Source organism: Athene cunicularia (assembly GCF_003259725.1).
Source record: "Athene cunicularia isolate RWA chromosome 23 unlocalized genomic scaffold, athCun1 chr23_part1, whole genome shotgun sequence".
NCBI lineage: Eukaryota > Metazoa > Chordata > Aves > Strigiformes > Strigidae > Athene > Athene cunicularia.
Genome location: NW_020799130.1, coordinates 6,306,302 through 6,324,320, shown reverse-complemented (window position 1 = coordinate 6,324,320; position 18,019 = coordinate 6,306,302). Strand labels below are relative to the sequence as shown.

General features: G+C 38.9%; 1 protein-coding gene across 2 annotated transcripts in view; it reads left to right on the top strand.

The window, feature by feature from the left end:
- Nucleotides 1–282: 282 nt before the first annotated feature.
- Nucleotides 283–18,019, top strand: part of KDM1A (lysine demethylase 1A) — a 40,785-nt gene continuing 23,048 nt past the window's right edge. Inside the window, exons 1-7 of one of the 2 annotated variants that reach the window (XM_026863341.1) lie at nt 283–444; nt 5,335–5,394; nt 9,039–9,172; nt 13,324–13,402; nt 14,383–14,475; nt 15,225–15,331; nt 16,162–16,243. In XM_026863341.1, coding sequence (XP_026719142.1) covers nt 294–444; nt 5,335–5,394; nt 9,039–9,172; nt 13,324–13,402; nt 14,383–14,475; nt 15,225–15,331; nt 16,162–16,243 — 706 coding nt within the window. In that variant the 5' untranslated portion in view covers nt 283–293. The remainder of the gene's footprint in view (nt 445–5,334; nt 5,395–9,038; nt 9,173–13,323; nt 13,403–14,382; nt 14,476–15,224; nt 15,332–16,161; nt 16,244–18,019) is intronic. The other variant, XM_026863342.1, reaches the window with a different exon arrangement.

The window sequence follows — 18,019 nt, the reverse complement described above, 5'->3', positions numbered from 1 at the left end:
AAGGGAAGAAAACTAGAGAAGTTAAATGATGATATAACAAATACACATGAATTGGGCTCGATATGAGTAGAAGGATCCTGTTATTGGGTGGTTGGGTGCTGAAGACATTTTTTTTTAGTGGAGGTAAAACACATGGAACTTGTTAGGCTGTTGAAGACTTTATGGTAGCTGTAATAAGACTGTGGGCAAGGTAATTCAGGTCTTTGAGATGTAACCAATTTTATTGCTTGCAATGTTGATTTTAATAGTGATACTTACATATGTTGTGTTTTTTACAGGTGGAGTATAGAGAGATGGATGAGAGTCTTGCAAACCTGTCAGAAGATGAGTATTACTCTGAAGAAGAGAGAAATGCTAAAGCTGAGAAGGAGAAAAAACTACCACCACCACCTCCACCAGCTCCTGCAGAAGAAGAGAATGAAAGTGAGCCAGAGGAGCCATCTGGTGAGTAAAAGAGAGACCTTCTCTGACGCTACTTACCTGTTTTACTGCCAGAAATTAAGCTGGGTCAGGTGCAGCATCATGAATCCTGTGTCTGGTTTTGAATGATTGTTCTACAGTGTTTTCTTTGCTGGCCCCATATGTGGAAGGAGGGGAAAAACACAGAAGAGCAGCCTGATAACAATGGGAATATGCCAAACCTCTCATACTAGATTCTCATGATTCTACTGACTTGTCTTTGGAAGCTTATTGACCAGAACAGTCTCTTTGGCTCTTAGCTGCCACACCTGCTTGTGTACCAACATTCACTTATTCCTCTGAGAGAAGAGGTTAGGTGTACTGGGGTAGTTGATGTGCAGGAGAACAGATTTAATCAACTGTCATTCCTTTCACTAAACTATGACTCTGATCTTAAATTCTATTGGATACCGTGTGCTTAAACTTCAGTGCTTTCCTCATTACATTTGACAGAGTTGTAAAACTTCACTTTACATTGGGAAATGTTTTAGTCAGTCTTGTTCAGGAAGCAGCTTTTGAAATTTATGGCATTAGCAGTACCCTGTTCATTCTTTACGTCTGCTGTGGTTACAGCTACCACCATTAGTTAGGTCTGGTGTTGGTATCACTCTACTAGCTACAAAATCATGCTTTTACAAAGTTTAGCTGTTTTACAACATGTGTGTGCTAGATGGTTTTAGAGAATTATCTGAAATCTAGTAGTTGAACTCTTGCTGGTTCATCACTGGTGTGAATAACTGTTAGTAGTCAGTTCTACTGCTCTTAATTGGCTTCTTTTTGGTGGACAGGTTTGAGAATGTAGACAACAGGACTGATGTCAGTTTGGGGATACTTACCTTTTATCACTTAAATTTGGCCCTGTAATCTCTCTGCAGTTGTGGATGTTGGCTTCTGGCTTGATACAGGAACACTATAGCTCATACACTTGTCTGAAACACTTGCAATGGTAAAAATCCTCCCCACCCCTAATTGTAGCTGATCTATCAAAAATGGAATTTTAGTAGTTGTAATAAAGGAAGTATCTTTACTATTTAATTTAGCTTAGACTTTGGATTTACTCCTTGAGACCTAATATTAAAACACTTTTGGTATTTCTCATTTTGTGCCTCTAAGAATGATTATTGAAATCAGTTTGAGGCATAATCAGTGAAGTACAGTGTTTTATCCCATGAAGGAAGAAATGTGGAAGGTAGGCAGTGATAGGCTCATGCTATCCTATACACACAACAGTCTTTTAAGCAGTTAATTCTGCAAGCAGTATATTAAGTCATCTAATTAGAAGCAAATTTAAAACAGGCTATATCTAGCTGCCTGTCTCTAGCTGTCTACTTATCTCGATAAGTAGATTTCAGGTCATCATATCCTTTCCCCATTCTTAGAAATCCTGGGATATGCATGAAGCAGTGATGTAGGAAGATGACACATTTTCAGTTGTCGTTCCATAGCTAGTCTTGCTGTATTTTTAAAGGCTACTGAAACTATATACATTGGTGGATCTCTCTGTCTTTGTCGTTACTAATGCAGGCATCAAGAGCATCAGGTCATCTTATGCTGGCTGTTAAAATGCATTGAAACTTCTAATTCAAACAGCTGTTAGGAAGAAGAGTCATGGAGTCTGCTATACGTAGAAGCAATGTCTATAACTGAGGTGTTTTCTCTCTGTCACTTGTTTGAAGCAAAAATATGTGTTTAATGAATATTAAATAGGTCAGTAATACTGGAGCAGGATTGCATATTGAAAATTTAACAAAACACAAAACATTAGCTTGTGTATTACTGTTCATTTATTCTCATTGCAGACCTTAATAATTTCCTTCGTAAGTTTAAGCCTGCAAAAACCTAGGTAATGCAGTAGAAGTGTAAAGCTGTCATGTTACGACCTTTTGCGTTAGGAAATTCTGATTGTGCAAACTTAAAAATGTAATAGTGACAGTAGCTGGTATTTCACTAGTCTGTCCTGACACAGTTTACAGTAGGAGGCGGCTATTAAATATTGCAGTTTAGGTGACAGCGAAATGCTGGTCTTATTTGAGGTGGGTTTCATCTCTGTGTTCAGCTGTGGGGAATTCCAAATGTTTTGGCTATGCAGATTGATATAGTTTGGATTTGCATGAATTACTGCATGTTATTGCAGAGCAATTTTAAAAGGCATAACAGTATTTAATAATTAAGATAAGTTCCTTAAAGTATCTCTCCTCTTTTTCACTTGAAAAATATTGTTTGATAGCAAAACTCACTTTCAGTGCTGAATGACATTTGTGTTCTTGTTTGCCAATATCCCTTTTGAAATTAAGGAACTTGCTGCTTCTGCTTTTCTCCTCTAAGGATCTTTTTTGTTTGCCCTCACCAAATTGGATTTTCACTTCTATAGCTTCCTGAAGATTTTCTTTACCAGCTCCTGTCTTTTTAGTTTTGTCAATGTTCTTACTTTCTGGCAATCTTACGTTTCTAGCTGCTGTTTTCCAACGAGAAGTGAGACTGAATATGATCCAGATTAACATCAGGTCAAACTTAGTGGAGCTCTGTCTCTGTCTTTCATTTAACTTGTCTGTTTTCCTAATTAACTTCAGTACTTAGTGGTAATTGTGTGCTGCTATTCTTTACTTGAAGACACTGGATGATTGTATGGAGAAGACTCCTTTGTAGACCTTCTTCCTGATTGCAGTTCAGCTTGTGGTCCGTTATTCTGTTGTCTTGAGACTTTCAGCACAGTCTGCTCCTGCACATGTTGTGTTCAGCTGCAATAATTTGATGTTAACATGGATCAGCAGTTGGATTGTTGCTTTGTTCCTTTGCAGCTGGAACACAACTTTCTCATGGAGAAGGGGAGGCAATCTGCATGAGCAAGCCTTGTTTCCACATTTCTGCACAAAGACTGGGTATCATTTAGAATTGTGTCCAAACACACAGTAATAGTGATGCTTTTTTTGACCTAACATTGAAAATGGTTTAGATGTTATTATTAGGAGAGGGAAATACTAATTTCTTTTTGTAAGTAAACTGAGAGCAATTTTGTCCCCTCTACTCATTGTTAGTGCTAATTCAGGGATAATAATGCCACAGCCTGATATGAGCATCTTTTCAATTTCTTAACTTACGGAAGGCACAAGTGTAACTTTTCCTGCAAATTAATGACCTATGCTGGAGTGTAAATATTCATGTTTGAGTTATGTTAGTCACTTCCAGAGTGGAAGCAGGTCTTGTAAAGTTCCCAGCAAAATAATGTATTTACAGTGTAGGTGAAGCGAGGGATTTTTTTTTTTCTATTGTAGACACGTATGTTCATATAATCTTGACTTTGGGACTTCTGAGGCCTGTCAAAATGCAGTTTTGTCGCAGTATTGCAGTCTCTTGTGAGTTTCTGAACTTCCCTGCTGGTAGACTGTATATAAAAGTACTAACTATTGCTTCTCTACTCTAGCCGAGTGAAAATGTATGTCTTGTTTCAGTTCCTCTTTTATTTTGTCTGTAGGTATGTAATGTTACAACATTCCAGATGTTATCCAGGTTATTGAAGTATGAAAACATTGGTTCACCTTCTGTGTCTTGCTTTAGGGGTTAAATTTGTAGTTCAGATTAAATTCTTTTTTAAGTTAGCGTATCCCCCAAGAGCCTCAGATCACATTCTGGCAAAATTGTCCACCCAATCCCAAACTCTAAAGAGTAATCTTAACAACTGTGTGTTCAGCTTCAGGTTAGACCTTACTCCTACCTGTTTGGAGATGACACCTTGAGCAGTTGTGCTCTAGGAAGTGACTGTGCCATTTGCTACCTTGACCTGAGCAGTTTGTTTCAGTGGGGGGTTGTTTGAACTTTAGAAAGGCAACAATTTGCCGACTATTGAAGCACTTGGTTGGAAGGAGCCTTGGTACAGGAGCAGCTAGCTGAACAGTGCTTCCTGGTCTCTGGAGGTGACGACTTCAGGCAACAATCTGACTGTGGAAGAATATTGCTTATGAGCTAAACTCGGAGCTAGTGTCTCCTGTGAAGATTACCAGTGTGTGAGGTGACCCGTGTTAGCTTGGTTCCTGCAGACATCACAGCTGTACTCATCTCTGTTCTAGAAGCATTCTGTTCCTGGGTGTGTTGTAGTCCTCTCAAGGCTGCTATTTAGGACTTACACGAAGGCTAAGGTAATTTTGAGACTTTTTCAGATCTTCGAGATGAGTGCTTTGCCTTTCCTTGTGTTTCCAGCCCTGCATATGTTGAAAGGCCAACGTCTTTCAGTGCTGGATATTGATCATGTCACTGATCAATGCTATTGACATGTAATTGGCTTCAGAGGTAGTCTTAGTGTGTTAGAACATTGTTGGTGTATCAAGGGTGCTGTAAGTGGTCTGAGCCTTTCAAAAACAATTTTTTTGTCAAGCTTCAAGGAAGGGTTTATGGCAAAAACCCCAAGGAATAGGCTCTCTTGAAAGTAAGATGCTTTTCAGAATCGTTCAAGCTGTCCCCTTGCATATGGGGAGACTTGGGACTACCAAGGGCAAGGTTACCAAATTCTTACAGTTTGAGATCCATAGATTCTGATGGTATCCCATCTACCAGATCTCAGCAGTAAGAAATGTAATCTTAATCAAATCCTAGCCATTAATGAAGCTGATCATAAGTATTTAGCCACCAGGAATGCTACATATTGTGTACTACTTTATTTCCCATAAAGTCTGATGTAAAGCGTTCCAGTAACATGGATAACACTTTAGAAGACCACAGTTTGGTGCCCTGAACCTAGGTTCCAGAAGACGGGTTTCTCAGAAAATGGGTTTAGTTAGTTGGTGAAATTTAATACGTAAAACGCCAACTGCCGGGCCTTTATGTCCAGTATGGTTTAACGTATGGAGTAAGGTCCCTGAGTTCTCCTCTTTCCTTCCACAGGGCAAGCAGGAGGACTTCAAGACGACAATTCTGGAGGGTATGGAGACGGCCAAGCATCAGGTGAGGGTGGCGTTTGATGCTTGCCACTTAGTAGCAAGAGCCGCCAAGTTAGGGATTGATGCTTGCACGTGCGCATGGGTGTGGTTGTCCAGAATTTAGCAAGAGATACAGGAGTGGTTTACCCACCTGTTGAAAAAGTGAGGGGTATTTTCAATTTTCAGTTGAGGTCTGTACCAGCTGCAGAAAAGGACGCTAACCTGTGTTGAAATGCCTCAGGCCGATCTCTCATCCCTCCACTCCTCTCCATGTTCAGAGGAGTCCAAATGTGCAAAAAGATATTTCTTACCTAGCCAGTTTCTACCACCTAGAATGATGCAGAAAGCCGTGGACTTCAGCACAGTAGACCTTCTTTTCAAATTTGCTGAAGAAACTTAGCCTGGAGTACCTTTTTGCTCCTTTGGTTTTGTTTTTTCTTCTGAAAGAGTTTGTGTTTGAGCTGTGTGCCAGTGGTTATCCCAGGAGGTTTATCTGTTGGGGAGATTCATAGTCTGCTTCTCAGCGGACTGGACTGTGAATTGCATTCACCATTTGACCTCAGTACTGATGCTAGCAGTATGCACTTATTGTGTAATTCACAGAATTGGTGTCTTTGCTCTTAAGTACTTAGAGTGCTACTGAAAATCTTTCTCCAACTCTGCCACTTCCACTCTCACTTAAGGATTGAGAATTAGGGTTTTAAGCAAAGGGGTAGAAGGCTCCAGAACCTATTCTGTACCTTCAAGTTGCTCTTTTTGAAGCCAATATAACTTCAAGATGTGATCTGAGAGTGTATCCTTGCTGTTCGAAGTAAAGGAGCCTTGTTGTGTTTTGGATCTTACCACTTGCACAGAATCTCTGACTATTATAGATTGTGGGCTTAAGAATGCATTGCCTGTTTCATTTTTAGGCAGGCATTGGCTGTTTGGAAATTCTGCATATTTTGCATTTTATATATATACTGAGGGTATGTCTTAGCAGTTGTCCAATTCAGCAGCCAAGCACTCCTTCAGAGTGTTTTTCATCGGCAGATGTTTCAGTAGGTCTTTAAATGAGCAACATCCCTCAAGATTTCTTCTGTGGGGAAGAAGATAATCAGAACTTCAGCACATTGGTTGCTGATGCTGAATGTCAGGAAGGGGCAAGTGTGTGTGTGAATGTGTGTGTAGAGGAGATGAGGATCCAGTCTAGGCAGACCCATTCCTACAGTCATTAAAGAGTTGCCTGCCCCAAGGAAAGGGTGTGTGTGTAGTTCTAAACTGCTTCTCCCTTTAATGTGTTGCTTTCATGAAACACAAGCAGTATGGGTGTGGGATGGGGGGGCTTCAATCAGCCTGAAGTTGATCTGACTCTGAGCTGTGTCATTGCAGAAGTAAATTCAAGGACATTTAGTTCTTACAAGATCTTCCAGTGGTTGGGCCAAATAAAACTATATATTCACTAATCACAGCTAGGCTGCTTCTAAATTCTGGTGTCAAACCCTGTTGTGTTTCTGTTGCTTGTTGTTTGTTTTGTTTTTTTTTTTTCTAAATACCAGTGCTCTTGGAGCTATTCTAACATTTTAGAGTTTGGATATTGCCATAAAAGACATGGGGCCTTAAACAGCCACAGAAAAAACAACCTTGGGAGTTCTTTCCAAGACTGTTAGGAGTGTCATTTTCTCTGGCTTCTCACTTTGAAGAAATAAATTGCAAAGCTTTTCAAGAAACTGGTGAGTTGCCTTAAATCCACATGTCTGAGAGTTTGTTGGTAGTTGACTGCTGCATGACATCAACACTTTTTAGCAAATATCTGGTGAAGGCACACTCGTTTTAGCGTAAGCTTGTAAGAGGGAGTCAGGTTCAAAATTTTGTATCTCAACTGGCCATTCTCTGAGAATTGTACTGCAGAGCTTTTTGCTAACGCTTGATGATCTAGAACCTTATTTAAGATTTGTTAACATTAATAAAGTATCAGATAATTGGTAACTTTGGTTTGATTTACATGCACAGTTTTAGAGAGTTCATAGTTTAGTATTTGCATTCATATGTAGGTGTTTGCACAGTTGGTCCAGTGTTAGACTAAAGGACAACAAAAAGTCTGGGGGATGTTTATTACTGGAGAAGTTGAGGTTCTGGCAGAGCTATGGGGTTCTAGTCCATAGCTAAATATTACTGTCAAGAAGTATTGTGGGTGTGTCACCTTTTTGATATTGTTAATTTAATTGTACTTTCCTGCAGTGCTCTCTAGCCTCTGTTACTAATTTCCTCTTGTAAAATTTCTGTAAATGGTTATAGACAGTTTTCTTTACCTCGAGTCATCACACAGTTAGATCTTCTAATCTTTGCTTGTGAATGAATTTTTTTAGCTTCACAACTATTTCCCTGCTTACATTTTTTTCTTCACCTTTGGGATGTAAAAATGCTTGGAAGTTAAAGGTGTGTGTGGTTGCACCAGAGCTGAAAGAAGAGTATTCTCTGCAATACAGTGACAAGTGTACCTCTGCACAACTTCAAACTTTCAAACAGTTGTCTTGGTTAAGTGTAACACACTGCAAGCTTATATTTTCTTTGATATTTATTATAATCTTTTGAACAATTCCAGTTTCAGCAAATGATCTTAATCTTGCTGCATTACTTGTGCGATTTTTTTCCACTTGGGATATATTGGCTTGTATCTTTTCAGATTGAATGTCCTCTCCTCTGTCTGTCCTGATCTTGAGTCACTTCCTAGGACAAACAAGATTTATATTGTTCTTGCTGTATTTCACATCTCAGTATTTCATTTTGCTCACTGTGCCTGCAAGATTTGCTTTCTGCATTCTACTTGTGCTATAACACTAGGCAGCTGTGTCTTGGTTTGTTACTTTATATATAGTGTGACATTCAAGATTGAGGATTGTAGGGTACGTAACTGTATTATGGCCAGTGTTTGAATTGATAGAAGTACAGGTGCCTTTATGAATGAAGTATCTCCATAGAGAAAATGTCTCCTGTATATGTTCAACATCAGTCTTTTACATGTGGAGCATTTAAAAGAAGTTAGAAATCTGTAGGTATTGATTGTAGGCAGCACTTGGGGAGGGGATGCAGGAAAAACGTAAGTAGGATTGTATTTATTTGCACTGCCTGTTGTGAATATATAAAACATGCAGAAAGAGAGGTCAAGATGGGTTCCTCTGTCTTGAGGAGTTCAGTACAAATGAAACCTTGAAAAACAGGTGAGAGGGAACTGTAGGCATTGTGCTTGTATCTTGTAGATCTTTTGGCTTTGGGGTTCCAAAATGTTTTTCATATTCTGGTAGAAACTGGAAACCACACAAATGAAGGACAGCATCTAAAGCAGTTATGTTTTATTCATATTATGATATATATATTTTATCTATACTATATACAATATTATATATTAGATTGATAGGTGCCTCTCCCCTCCTTATTTGTCAGTTCCCCCTGCACTGTAGTATAGCTTTTTCACTAACCCTAGATGATACCTGTACTTCTAAGAACTGTTGATTTGGGAACCTGCATGTCTTGAAGAAGTAAATAAAGGACTGAATGAAAGCATGACATGGAGTTGGCTGCTGTATCACCTCGTGGCTAGATGGACTGGCTAGGAGAAGGGTAGTGTTAAAATACATATTTAACAGTTCCTTTTACAGTGCCTGTAGACAACTTGTCTTTTTATTGTAGGTGTGGAGGGTGCAGCTTTCCAAAGTAGACTTCCACATGACCGTATGACATCTCAAGAAGCTGCCTGCTTCCCTGATATAATCAGTGGGCCACAGCAGACTCAGAAGGTGTTTCTGTACATCAGGAACCGCACCGTAAGTTTATTGTAAAAGTATTGATGAAAAAAGGGTAGGACATTTGTATACCTTGCAAAGACTTTTGGCAGTTACCATGTCTAACAGCTGGTAGATTTTGTTGTTGTTTTTGAGATGGTGGGGTTTCATTTCTGGCATCCTATCATGCTCTAAGTTGCTAAGGAAGGTGTTATCCAGCTCTTGATTGAGGCAATGCTTTGAAGCAGCATAAAGAATCTGTAGTATATTTACAATATCTGAAATGTAGTCATAGCAACATTGAAAACTACATGATTCAGCTAATACAGCTTTTAAAAAGTAAACTGAAAGCTGGTGCAAATGTTCAATTACTTGATCTCAGTTTAAAGAAGTGTCTGTAGAATACTTAAAAATAATAATGAAATATGTTGTTGCTTAAAAAAAGGCAAACCTCTCAGCTTTTGTTTTTTTACTTTGCATATCATTCAGTTGTAATACTGAGACATCAAGCTGGTCATGTGGCTTATTCTCAGAACAGAATACTTTGCCAGCTTTGATTTCGTAACAGAAATTGTAACACTGAAGAAATGAAACTGCTTCTGAATGTTTATAGCATCTCTGCCCAGTTCAAAAGTTCCATGAAACTTAAAATCAGGAAAGAAGGGGCAATATTCAAATAATTCACTGGGAGATCATTCACTTGACTTCAGGCAAACATGCATGAAGTTTAAACCTTAATAAAACTTAAGCAGTAGTATTGTGTTTTGCAGGTCATGCTTGTAAACTTGTGACAATGCTTTTAGGTTCCTCAGCACACAAACAGGGTTCAGGGCTTTATCCTGTACTTACAAAAGAGTGTTTTAGAAAACTTAAATCATGTTAGAAAAGTTAGCAGTAGAAAAACAAGATATATTTTGAAAATTGCTTTGTTACCATAGTTAAGAGAGAAAACACCTTATGCACCATTCAATTTTTTTCACAGACTGAAGATGATCAAGTGGCATCACAGTGTATTTTAACCATGGTAGCATCCAGTGCTTAATAAATTTTTTAAAAAGTTATTTGAAATCTATGCATGTTATATATCTTCATGCTAAGAGTGTGACTTTTGCTATTCCTGTGAAATCTCCCTTTAATTAACCTAAGTTGTAACTTTTGGGAAGTCCTGAGATGTATAAAACCAGACCGAGGCAAGTCGAAAAGTTTGAAACACAGTTTGCTCAAAATGTATAGTGAGTAATCGTTTTACAAACACATTGGAAGAAAAAAAAACCTTCCACTGAAATGAAGAAATGACTGGGATTTAAATGAATGTTTGGAAGGGGTTTTTGCAGGATTGCACTAGAAAACCTGCATTGCTGGTGTTTGGTCCTTACTAGCTATGGAGGAACTCAGAGCAGTTCCGAAGCAGGAATCCCTTTCTGAGGAAGGCTTGTGAGAGGATCTCCTCCAGTCAGGATAGCAGAGGTTCTAGAACAGCAAGCGAAGCAAATAGTAATACAAACCCAGTGCTCAGCAGAGGTGGGGAAGAGCTGTGAGCAGCAGCATGCATCCTCTTACTCATAGCTGGGACAGTACCAAAGGATTTGAAAGTACTGAAGAGGGCATGAACACCCAGAGTTCCTGGAGGTTAGAGGAGTCAGACTGGTAAGTCAGGTATTTCCAATTTGCCTGTTAACAAATGGAATGAAGAATTGAATGAATGACCTGCTAAGTAAAAAATGTGTTTTGGAAGGCTCACAGTAGCTTTTACAAGGGGAAATCATCGTTTACAGTCCATGTGAATTATTCAAAGAACTGAGAAAGTGAACAAAGGAGATCCACTTCTTGTGGTCCTCTACATGAATCCCCTCTACCCCAAAACACCCACACCCCCCCCCAAAACCCACCAACCAATGAAAAGAAAAAACCCAGAACAGTAAAAGCTCTTGTTAAATTACTGTTGGTTAAAGCAGATCATGAAAATTTACAAAGCAGAATGTAGGATAAGTGATCTGTTGTGGTAATGCTGGGCAGATGTGATTTGAAACTTGTAAAATGTTAAGGCCTGCACTGTTCTGCATATTCATAGAGTGTCTGAAAATCAGGATTTGTAAAGAAATGGTCATTTCTGCAATACAAAGTTATTTTAGGTAGTAAAATGAGACTAGAAACACTGCAAAAGATGAAGACCCTTCTGAGTAACTGGGTGTTAACATAGCAGGTTAACTTAATTGTAAATAAAAATAAACTAATGTGAATAATGGAAGTAATATAGTGTGTGTGTGTATAGATAGATAGATAGATATGTACACATGGAGGTTTATATACATACATAGAGATGAACCTTAAGAAGTTCAACAAGGACAAGTGTAAGGTCTTGCACCTGGGAAAACATAATCCAGGAGTGCAGCACAGGCTGGGATCTGCCCGGCTGGGGAGCAGCTCTGTGAAAGGGACCTGGGGGTCCTGGTGGACAAGCAGCTCCATGTGAGTGAACAGTGAGCTGCAGCGGCAAAGAAAGCCGAGGGGAAGCTGAGTTACGTCAACAAGGGCATCACCAGCAGAGATAAAGAAATCATCATTCCCTCTACTCAGTGCTTGTCCGGCCACACCTGGAATACGTGTTTATTTTTGGTCCCCGCTACACAAAAAAGATGTGGACAGGCTGGAGAGGGCCCAGAAAAGGGTCCCAAAGATGATCAAGGGACTGGGAAGCCTAGTGTGTGAGGAAAGGCTCAGAGAGTTCGGTTGGTGGAGCCTTGAGAAGAGGAGGCTTAGGGAAGACGTTATCACCGTGTTCCAGTATTTGAAGGGTGGCTATAAAGAGAATGGAGACTCCCCTTTTACAAGGAGTCACATGGAAAAGGTGAGGGGTCATGGGTACAAGTTACCCCATGGCACATTGTGTTTGGATACAAGAGGAAAGTTTTTCACAATGAGACCAATCAGCCACTGGAATAATCTCCCCAGGGCAGTGGTGGATTCCCCAACATTGGACACTTTTAAGATTCAGCTGGACAGGTGCTGGGCCATCTGGTCTAGACCGTGCTTTTGACAACAAAGGTTGGACCAGATGGCCCTTGAGGTCCCCTCCAACCTGGGATTCTGTGATAGATATATAAAAATACAGATTATGGGTTTTGTACTCTTCCAACTGCTAACAGAATCTTAGCATTACAGTACGTAGTACTACAAAATGGTTAGTTCCACACTCAGAAATTATCAGAAAGAACATTGTTAAAAATTACTTGGAAAACAAGTGGAAGAAAGTACTATGCTGAAGATGAAATTTGCCTCAAATGGCCTCCCAAATTATATGGAAATCCTTAATCTTTCCTACTCATTATACTTGTATGATTTCTACTTTAATTTGGTGTCTGTGAGGATCTGTGAAGATCAATAGTGCAATTGTACAGAAATACCCAAATAAATTACTAACTCTGAAATATAAAATGGTGTGGAGATGATATGTATGACCTAGATCTGGGCATTGAACAGTAAAATGTTATTTATTAACTATTGCCACCCATGCCATGGAGCAGGAGTTCTGTTGGGAAAACAGTTGTGATTCTATTATTCTGTGCTTTTTCTTCTAACATGAAGTGACATAATTATTACCTCACAGGCAGGTCTTCTTGCTTGGTTTTTGAACTGTGACTGCCCTCTAAATGTTCTTTTTTGTGTACATGTGGCCAGTGTAGTCAGTGGTAGTGTCTTGTATCAGTGAAGATTGATTAGATGATTAAAGGTCTGAGACAGACTTCACAAGGTGATAAGTACTTCTGTATCTTTTACAAAAATAACATTACCAGTCATGCTGAAAAGTCAGGTGCTGGCTGATGTTGCATGCCCAGTTAAAATGTCACACACATCACACTTGCCATGCAGGTGGGAGGAAGGCTGCACATATTGGCACTTCTATTTTGTAGCTTTTTCTCTTTCAGTGTATGTTTTCTTCTGTGTGTGATTATCAGATTGCTGACTTCATGCATTTATAGTTAACTTGAAATGGTGTTGGATGTTAAATTTGACTGTTTTGCACTTTCCAAGAACACTGGAAAGCAAAGTTCAGTGCTGCTTGGATAGCGCTGCCAAAGTTTAACTCGTTAAGAGTTTCATCTTCTAACAGTATTTGGTAACAAATGCACACGTGGAAAACACCTCTTTTGTATCACTTAATGTAATGTGTCTTATTGTTTCTTTAAATACAGCTGCAGCTCTGGTTGGATAACCCAAAGATTCAGTTGACGTTTGAGGCAACTATCCAACAGTTAGAAGCACCTTATAATAGTAAGTCAAGTCTTTTACTGTAGGTGTCATTGCTATTAAAAGCACCTTATAATAATAGTAAATCAAATCTTTTACTGTAGGTGTCATTGCTATTAGAAGCACCTTATAGTATTAAATCAAATCTTTTACTGTAGGTGTCATTGCCGTTCTTTTTCAGTTTTGGTTGGGGAAAAGCTGCTCAGAATCAAGAGAGGGCTTCATATGGGTCCTTTTGTTAGTGGAGCTCCATGAGTGTTTGTGCACAGAATGAGATATCGCAGTATGCTCATATTTCAGGTTTTGTTAGGGTTCATTTGTCTAGTAAAGAAATATATCCCTAGCAGAATTCAAAAAAGCTGGTAAAAAGGTGGATTGTTACAGAAGTTTCCTGCAGGTGAATTCACATGCAGCTTTTAAGGTTTCCTGCAACTTAATGGTGGTTTGCAGCTGTGAGATTTTCTTATCATAAGATTTTTGGGAGACATTAAAAAGTTGTGTAAGACTTGAATAGGTTTGCTTTGATGAAAGAAGGCAGTAAAAGAACAAGGAGTTACTGCTTGCAAATGTAGGCCATTCCACCTTTCTCAGAAAAGATCCTAATAAACTGGAAAAGGGTGGAGGGGAGCCATAAAGAAAAAGTAATTAAAGAGGAAAATAATGGTGAAATGAACACAGATATGCTGTCAAGTATTGCAAAATAGTGAATTACTGGTGTTTATAAAAATAAAAGTGCTAATTCAGTGCTCCAGTAATGGGTTGGCTTAATACTGGCAAACCTCATTGCAGTTCTGTGTAAAGATCTCTGGATTTCTGCAGTCAGTTTCAGTAAAGGTGAAAGTCTTCAAGAAGATGGATTCTTCAGTAGGGCAGCTGAGGGGCAGAAGGGCATGTGTTCAGTGTGACTTGCTCAGTTGCTGCTGTAATAGATTTGCTTGTGAAATGTTTTTAGTATGTAGGTGCTAGGAACATACAGAATAATTTTAAAATGTTACAATTTGTAGGTGATACGGTGCTCGTTCACAGAGTGCACAGCTATCTGGAGCGTCATGGTCTAATCAACTTTGGGATCTACAAAAGAGTGAAGCCCCTTCCAAGTAAGAAACTTGAGAATTGTTGGAGTTTTATTGTTCTGTGATTTATTTTTTTTAGGATACATTTTTGAGTGCTTTTTTAGGATTGCAGTGTTGAAAAAATAAAAAAAAGGCTGTAGAACCATCTGGCTATAGATTTTCATGGGGGGGATTCTTTGGCAAAGAGAAGCTATGTTTTTAAGAAAATCACTTTAAGAAGGAAAATGTTTGCAAATCTGTAGATAATCTGGTGGCTGTCACTGTTCAGTGAGTTATCTTTGTTCTTTATTTGAATAATAGAAGACAAACATGATACTGTACTTACATCTGTTACATGTTTGTATGATGCTTAAATTTACAAGTGAACTTGTCTGTCCTTTCCAGGTTTTATTCTTCTGGGTCAGAAAGAAATAAAGCTACAATACTTTATCCCACAGTACTTAATAAGAATCAGTTTCTTCTTCAAACACTTGTACTTCAGAAGTGTTTTTCTTCCTGTTTTCTTCCTTGTCCCAGATGCACTACTGGTGTAATTTTCTTGTACCTATCCCATTAAGAAAAATCATAGTGTTTTACCATATTATGTACATAATTGCAGCAATTTTCTTTACGTAGCTATTTGTTTTGTTAAAGAGTTTGTTGTGTCAGAACTACCCATGAGAAGGAAGCTGGTTTTAGTTCTTGGTGTGTCTTAAATGCAACTTCAACATGACTGTTTACAATGTAGTAATGTGCATATAGAGCCTGTAGCTTTTATTTTTCCCTTTCTTTAGCCAAGAAGACAGGAAAGGTGATCATTATTGGTTCTGGAGTCTCTGGGTTGGCAGCAGCTCGCCAGTTGCAGAGTTTTGGAATGGATGTCACAGTTCTGGAAGCCAGGGTATAAATTTCTGTTCTGTTTTACTTCTATACAGAAACTTAACCAGTAACCACATCCAGTACTAGCGTAAGGTGAAGTATCCCAGCAGCATGGCCAAGCTTCTGAGTAGGTAACAGTCAGCTGGGATCTGTTACTGAGTACTAAACCTGTCTCATTAGGAAACACGTATCTGTTCTCATGGGAGTTGGCCAGTGCTTTCTCAGGGTTGGACTGTACAGTCAGGTGCCAGTGTCATACACTTACACCAGTAACAACAGGCTGGAATCTTCTTCCTTTCATGATTAGGTGATTTTTCACTGGAAAACAGAATGCAAGTCTATATTTCAAGAACTTGCCCATTAAATAGAATCATTGTTTGGAACTGCCATACAACATCAGGCAGGATATTTTGCTTGCACCTTTTAAGTCTACATTAATTCTTTCCTTGTTTAGTACTGTGTGTTTAACAGAGGCATTTACTTCTGACACTTTTCTAGCACAGATTAAAATAATCATCTTAAATTTTTTATTAGTGTATCAAGCTGTTAATTTTGCTAACTACTGCTTTTGTCGCTGAGGAGCAAGAGCTGCTGGCTCTGTGCTTTGCAGGTTCCATACCAATAGTGCAAAGGAGCGAACAGCAGCCTACTTCTTTCGGATCTCTTGCTCACCTGAATGCATTGTTGGTTTTTCTTGTTTGGTTGGTTTGGGTTTGGGGGGGGGGGGTTAAGCTGGAAGAAAGAGAACTGTGCTGTATCCTGGGTTTTGTTTTATAAATCTTTGTTATAACCTGTTTGTGGATCTGACAAGAGGCTATTTATTTAAAAATACATATATTGTGCTTTTAAAAGGACCGAGTAGGAGGAAGAGTTGCTACCTTTCGCAAAGGGAACTATGTTGCTGATCTAGGAGCAATGGTGGTAACAGGACTTGGTGAGTTATTCAAAATAAAAAGGAGTGGGGAAGAAAATTGTGGGACAAGATGTTACAAATCTAAAACTTTATGCTATTTCCCTTTCATGACCAAAATAATTGGATATTTTTAACTATTAAAAAGCAGATGTTTTAGTTCAGCTTCTTTGGCAGTTAGCATTTTTCATCAGTGACTCTTCAGAACAGATGGCAGCCCACACTAAAAGCTAGGATTTTTCTTGGTGCCTGGCTGTTATTGGTCACTGAAGTCATACAGGCGTTTGTCGTGTCATCAAACTGTTGTAGATCCATTTTTTTAGTTTGCTTGTGCTTAGTGGAATTCTCTGCTCTTCCCTTAGCATGGTGTCTTTTTGTGTGTCTCTTCATTAGCCCAGTTCCTTTAAGGTTGTCTCTGCACTGGGTTCACTGCACTTGATGAGCAAGTATTTGTAAAGCTGCTTTACGCAACTGCCAGTGGCCTCTGAGCACAGGTCTGCAGACTGAATTTCTCAGTACCTGTTTTAGTTGTTCACTTGGATCTTCCAAAGTATAAACTGAAATTGAACATGGAGAAGTAGGAATCTAGTGAGGGGATTAGTTGAGTAGCTAAGAGCAAAGTAAGTAAGAGCAAACAAATAGCAAAGTTATAAGGTGAGCGAGAACCCCAAAGAGATGGAATGTGTTTTTTCATTTAGATGGGAAAAAAAGGGAGTAGAGGGCATGAAAAGCAGAGCCATTCTAAAGTAAAAAGTCCTCTTAAAGTCAGGATTTAAACCCTTAAGTGATTTCAAAAACAGTTGTAAAAATAATGGCAAACAAGCCCTGTTTCTTCCTATTTAATGCTGGTTTATGGGATGGCATCAGTTATTGATACTGGTTACTCTGCTAAGATGATAGACAGGTGTCCAGTGTGGAATACCCTTCAGTAATGCAATGAAATGATAAAATATTATAAAACCTGATTTTTGTGGACTGCCAAAACTTAGTGTCTGTCTTATGGCTAGTCTTTTATTAAATTGCATTCAGAAGGTGTATGTACTGAAGTTGCAGTCCTGGTAAAACAGATTTAAGGTTACTTAGTGAAAGACTCTTAATATTTTTATATTTAATTTATCATGGGTGTTTCCTTTCCAAAAGAATCTACCCTTTGCCTTCAATGAGGCAGTATATGCTATGGAGAAAGAAAGATTCTTGTAGTGAAGAAGATGGTTTGAACAGCATCCTTCATATTTCTGAATCTGGAAGAGATATAAGGAGGGAAAACTACTGAAAGGGTTGAGCTTGTGGTTCTGGACAGTGACAGACTGAAGTTATGGGATCTTTTCTAGTTTTGGTAGTGAACTACAGAAGAACTGAGTCTTTAGTAGGCTGTTGAAATTGAAACATGAACTTACTTAGACCTACTTCAGTTCTGCTTGTTCAGTTACCTCTCTAAAGACAAGAAGGTATTAGGGTGGCTAAACATCCCCCTCTATTTTGAGCCAAGGCTCTGGGTTTGATTGGACTGCAGAATCAGAGAACATTGGGAAGCTAAATGTGAAAAACTTTTCCCAAAGTTAGTTTTGTGGAGGAAGCCTTTGTTGCCTCTCCTCTCTGCCATTTCCCATTTCTGCCCTTTGTTTCCTTTCCTCTACTGTACTTCCAGAGAGGCTTTGATGTTTAGTGATTCTGGATGCTTAAAGTTGATGCTTTCTGCCTTTCTTGTGTTTTTATGTGGAATCTCTTAGATTGTTTTCTAATGTGTTTAGTTACACATCTTCCAGGTACAGTTGGTGTACGTGATTCACCTTCAGGGAT